At 26.3% G+C, this 5,540-nt stretch overlaps 1 protein-coding gene across 1 annotated transcript in view; it reads right to left on the reverse strand.

The window, feature by feature from the left end:
• Positions 1-5,540, reverse strand: part of LOC105625863 (kinetochore-associated protein 1) — a 13,201-nt gene that overhangs the window by 4,767 nt on the left and 2,894 nt on the right. The window contains exons 5-22 of the mRNA XM_012207174.1: positions 5,207-5,361; positions 4,901-5,094; positions 4,374-4,834; positions 4,111-4,302; positions 3,602-4,020; positions 3,365-3,533; positions 3,142-3,237; positions 2,852-3,043; positions 2,646-2,776; positions 2,370-2,481; positions 2,045-2,285; positions 1,813-1,957; positions 1,580-1,728; positions 1,272-1,513; positions 904-1,199; positions 681-838; positions 336-539; positions 86-201 (exon numbers count right to left, since the gene is read on the reverse strand). Of these exons, the coding sequence (XP_012062564.1) occupies positions 86-201; positions 336-539; positions 681-838; positions 904-1,199; positions 1,272-1,513; positions 1,580-1,728; positions 1,813-1,957; positions 2,045-2,285; positions 2,370-2,481; positions 2,646-2,776; positions 2,852-3,043; positions 3,142-3,237; positions 3,365-3,533; positions 3,602-4,020; positions 4,111-4,302; positions 4,374-4,834; positions 4,901-5,094; positions 5,207-5,361 (3,672 nt within the window). The remainder of the gene's footprint in view (positions 1-85; positions 202-335; positions 540-680; positions 839-903; positions 1,200-1,271; positions 1,514-1,579; positions 1,729-1,812; positions 1,958-2,044; positions 2,286-2,369; positions 2,482-2,645; positions 2,777-2,851; positions 3,044-3,141; positions 3,238-3,364; positions 3,534-3,601; positions 4,021-4,110; positions 4,303-4,373; positions 4,835-4,900; positions 5,095-5,206; positions 5,362-5,540) is intronic.

Consider the following 5,540-nt stretch of genomic DNA (forward strand, 5'->3'; position numbering starts at 1 on the left):
CTATATATATATATATATATAAATTGAAATTTAATAAAAATTATTATAAGAAATTATATTATCTTATTATATTTTTATAACCTACGTGTTGCCATAATGTAGACATACATTGCTTCAACATAGATATATCTTCCATTTGCGCAACGACTGCATTACATTTCTTTCTTAATTCATCGACTTCCTCTTTACAGATAAGTAACTCTATAAAATGTCATTCAGTTGTTAAATTTGCATTCGACATTATGCAAAAATAATGTATACATACATAAAAATATGTATATAAATGTTAAATTGTCAAATACATGTATTTCTTCTTATCACAAATACATATTAACCTTTATTTATGCTTGTATTCGAAATGGTTATCGTTGGATTCCATGTTTTTAATAATACTTGTAAATAATGCAAAAGGCAATCATTGAAATTAAATCCAAAACTAGAACAGTAATCCTTTAGTAAGGGAATCATGTTCTCTTTATTACTGCTTATAATCTGTTGTAAAATTTCTCTTTTGCTCGAAGCACTATTTGTTAAAACCTCTGAAAATATTCATGTATTAAAATATATACATATATTAATGTAATGTTAATTCAACAAGATTTGCATTTAATATAAAAATAAAATCGATGATAATGAAAATATATATATATATATATATATATGTATATATATGAGCGTACCTTTGGAATTTATCGAGTAATGTGCCAGTCGTTGTGCCCAAATATGCAGTAGCTTGTAATTCTCAAACGTCTGTATCAATGATTGATTTTGGCCCAAACGCGAATATTCATATCCCAAAGTTGAAAATGTACAATGTCGAATATGATCAGTCTGAAATCTACAAATTTTCATCTTTACATATTATTATATTAATTTTCTCAAAAAATAGATTAATTTTCTTACGATGCGGAAACTGTGGAAAGCCAATTGCACGCTTCTTGTTCAGATAACATAAAGAGAGCCGACAGTCCCAACTGTAAATCGAACGATCGTCCAGTGCACAACTTTCTCAATAAATTTATTAGAAGCTGTGATAATATACATTTCATTTCAGTTAATCTCTCTTCATTTCTTACAGATGTAGTATAGTATATGAAATAAAATGTTTTGAAAATTTGCAGTAAAGAATAATCATTGTGTTGAGGTTGCATCTTTTTTGTATTTTCCAAAAAACTAGTTAACAGTTGATCCATTTGTTCCTATATAAATAAATTATACTGATATATCACAAAGTATTTTTTATAAATGCATATATAATTTGCAATACATACATCGCAATTTGTAATTTCATTAATATTGATTTGATTTGAATAATATAAGTGCAAAGACATTGCATCTTTAAATAGGAACAACAATTTTTCATCCAAAGATATTGCTTGATCCTTATAAATTGTATATAACTTCCAATTAGATTGTGATATGAGTCTCTGTTTTGAATCAAAACAATCTTGAATAGGAAAATTTGGATATACATTGACACAAATATAAACCATTAGTGCAGACTGTAAATCACCTGAAATATACATTAGTTTGCGATAAATTTTGTCATTTGAATCATCAATATAATTGTGATACATACTGTCTTGACAAGTATTTAATATTGATATACTTAAACTTTTGACAATTTTTACAGCGTTGGTGTCTATAGAAGAATGTTGTAATATCGATAAGCATATCTTACATATATTCTTAAATTTTTTGGATGTCATATTTAAATCGTTATCATCACTATAAAAATATAGAAGAAATAAATAATTTATATATATTTGTAGATATAAAATTAAATAAGAATAAAATATGTAAAATATTTACTCAACAAGATGTTCTAATCCGTTTAAACCTGTTAAGTTTTTCATCTGTTTTAACATGGATAAAGTGGCATATGACTTTTCTAATCCTAGCAACTCGGCAATTTTAATAACCGTCTTATATATTGACCAATCGTTCTCCTTAATATCTATTAAATTATCATAAATAAATTGTAAATTCTTAACAAATGTGTATATTGTACTTATAGTTATAAAAATTAAATTAGAAATTTTACTTGAAAGTGATTTCGAGATATAATTTTGCAACACAAATGACTTCCGCATATGATAATCTTTCAAAGAAATATCAATCTCGTAATATTTCTTCAGTGCGTACAATGATTTTAAATCTTTTATCATTTTGATAATGTTGTTGCAACGATAAAGACAAACATTTGATTGTGTTAACAAATTATATATTTTGAACTCTAAACAACCCAATATTTCCATGTGACACATCAAGGATGTTATTGAATTCTAAAAGCGAATTTTGAAGATAATTGATTATAATTTATAAAAAACAATTTTTATTAAATTAAACACTGTATCAAAAGTCATTACTTGAAAAGAGAAAGCCGCAATAATATAATTAATAATTCCTTCACAACAATATAAAACACTGATAGTATTATTTTCCAAATAATGTAATATATCCATTGCTTTTTGATGATTTCTAAAACAAATGTGTTTCCAGTAAATTAGAAAAATGTTTTAATATGCTTTATACACGCGCGCATGCTCACACATACACACACACACACACACACGCGCGCGCACCCATTCATATGTTTTCTCCATTTTAAAACTTCAAAATAATACATTTTTTTCACGACATACTTTTCATTTAATCGAACGTTTATACATCGACAAAACGCATTTTGTCTTAATTGTTGATCGTCTTTAGTTAGCACATCTATATCGTTAATCATAGAATCGCGATTTTCTTTTATTATGCGTGATATCAATCTCTAAAATATAAATAATTAATTAAATATAACAACATATAAAGACAGATAGAATACGATACCATAACTTATACCAACATTATTTACACCAATTGTCGCATATCCATATTTCTTTAAAATAAGTTTTGTTGGAACATAATCGCATTCAGTTTTAATTTTAAAAGATAAACTATGATTGTAATTAATGCTTGTTTCTGCTAAGGTAGCTATAATTGAACTCCAGGGCACTGGAGCTTTTCTTAAAACTATTAAAGTTTGTTCCAGTCGTTTCTGTTATGTAACATGTAACATAAAACGTTGTGTTAAATAAATGAAAAGATATTTTACAAGTTACAATATCGTAAATAGTATGTGTTTCTAATATTCACCTCTATATTATGTATAAGGCTTATTATAATAGTAACTCTTTTTTCCCATGCAGCTTCTTCATTAAACCACCAACTATACGAATTTTTTATAGTTTTCTAAAAGTACAAAATATGTACGCACTTATAGAACAATTATTAATTAGAAATTTAATATTAACAAGTAATGTATTACATCTTTAAGTAAAATTAAAGAATATTATACGTAAAATGAATACATACGAACCTGAATATACGTACAAAAAACAGTATCATTTTGTAAATTGTTATTAAATATATATTGTTTTAGGAATGTATTTACGAAATTTGATATTTGGTCAAGATGTATCTTATCCAACAACATATAAATCGCTTCCACAGGTGAATCAATATATATGTCAAGAGGTACTCTCAATCTATTGTGTAATTTAAAAAATAAGTAATATTAATTTATAAGCTAATTTAAAATTACAATATTACTGACCTGTGAACAATCTTCAATTGTTGAATATCAATTAAAGCTTGAAATAGGATCATAAACTGTTTCAATAAAGAGTTCTGATATCCGTATTCTTGATGAAAGTATACTAACTGATTATCTTCGAATTTGAACAATTTTATAAACTTTTTAGCAAATTCTATGCCGATTTCTGGCCATACCGTATGGTGAGATATCTCAAGATATTTTAGTTTCTTTAAACTCCAAAACATAATCTCATTTATTGCATCAGGCAATAAGGATAATAATGTTGGTATAAAATGAATAAGCCAAGGCCACAAGCATGATGGATCTACATCTTCAGGTAAAATTGTAAAAATACTTTGTACAGTATGCACAGATATACGTTTTGCAAAATCAGGAAGGTGTCTCGTCCAAATTAATGTAGCAGGTTTAAGTTGACCCTGTACAAATATTAAACATTATATACAATATAGCAATTCTTGTAACTTTTTACACCGTAATATATGTATAATTATAATCACATATAATACCATATTTAAACGAGTAGTACATTCTTCCAATAAATTTGCTTGTGAAAATCGTATCCATTCTTTCATACTTGCGTCATTGTTCAATAGCGTATCTGTCTCGGTATTTTGAATCATATGAAAAGTCTCAAGTCTATATAAAGCGTCGTTTATTATAGATAGACTGGTATTCAATGAATCATCTATAGTTTTTATCTATAAAGAATATAAACTGAATGCAGAAACACTAAATATTATTGCGATTAACGGTTATAAATAATAAATACCTTAATATTTTGCATTATTTTTTGTTGAGCATATAAATATATACGTCTCATTTGTATATAATCAGAAATAAGGGCTTTACTGCAACATTCAATCACATATTGCACATTTTGTATTTTATTTAGAATATTTATTAATGTATCTACGTTGACCGAATTAGGAGTAAATTTTGTCCATGGACTAAGCTGTTCTACGAGTAATGCTGCTTTAGAACAATAAATAGGTTCCATTGAAAGATTTGATTTTCTTGCAAAAGCTTCAGCTACATCAAATTGTCTCTTCTTTAATAATTTCGCTAAACGTATTTCGGGAATACTTTCCAATATCGTTTTTATTCTAAACGTGTCGGTAATACCGGTCTCATTGTTAATACCTTCTATATAAAATAGATTATCGAAAGCATGTAAAATTTTAAATAAATGAGTATTGGCAGATACGTTGATTTCTAATTTCTGTTCAAAATCTAAAAGAACAAAAAGTATCTCATTAATTTATAAAAACTATTTACAAATAAAAATAATACATTTACCTGGATAAGAAATAATACGTAGTGTATATGTAGCATAATTGTCCTTAGAATGCGTTAAAAGTAAAATTTCAGAATAATCATCATGTTGTATTACATCAAAATCAAACACTGATTCATCACATATTTTTAATGTAAGAAATGTATTCAGACATACCATACTTAACATATTGTCTGTACGTAGACACAGCATTTTACTAAAAGATAAAATATTTTTATGTATCATGTAACTTAAGATATGTATAAATTCAAAAGTACAAACTAATATATATTAGCATAATTAAAAAAATTTTTTTTTAATTTAATTACCTGCTACCATGTAACGGTTTTATCTTTTTATATCCAAAAGAAAATACACTTTGGAAATTGATGTATTGTTCATTAGGCCAAGTAAACATTGAATTTGTTCCAACTATGGCTATCGATAGTTCATCTGATGATACATCTATTGTAGTGCTAAGAAACTGTAACATATTCTTTATAAAATGACATGGAAAACGAAAACCATGATATTTATATGATATAAATCGAATTGTTTGTTTTGAATTGAATATTTATAAAGGTAATTAATTCTTTAAATATGTGTGTGTGTGTGTGTGTGTGTGTGTGTGTGTGTGTGTGTGTGTGTGTGTGTGTGTGTGTG

This window comes from Atta cephalotes (genome assembly GCF_000143395.1).
Source record: "Atta cephalotes unplaced genomic scaffold scaffold00004, whole genome shotgun sequence".
Classification (NCBI taxonomy): domain Eukaryota; kingdom Metazoa; phylum Arthropoda; class Insecta; order Hymenoptera; family Formicidae; genus Atta; species Atta cephalotes.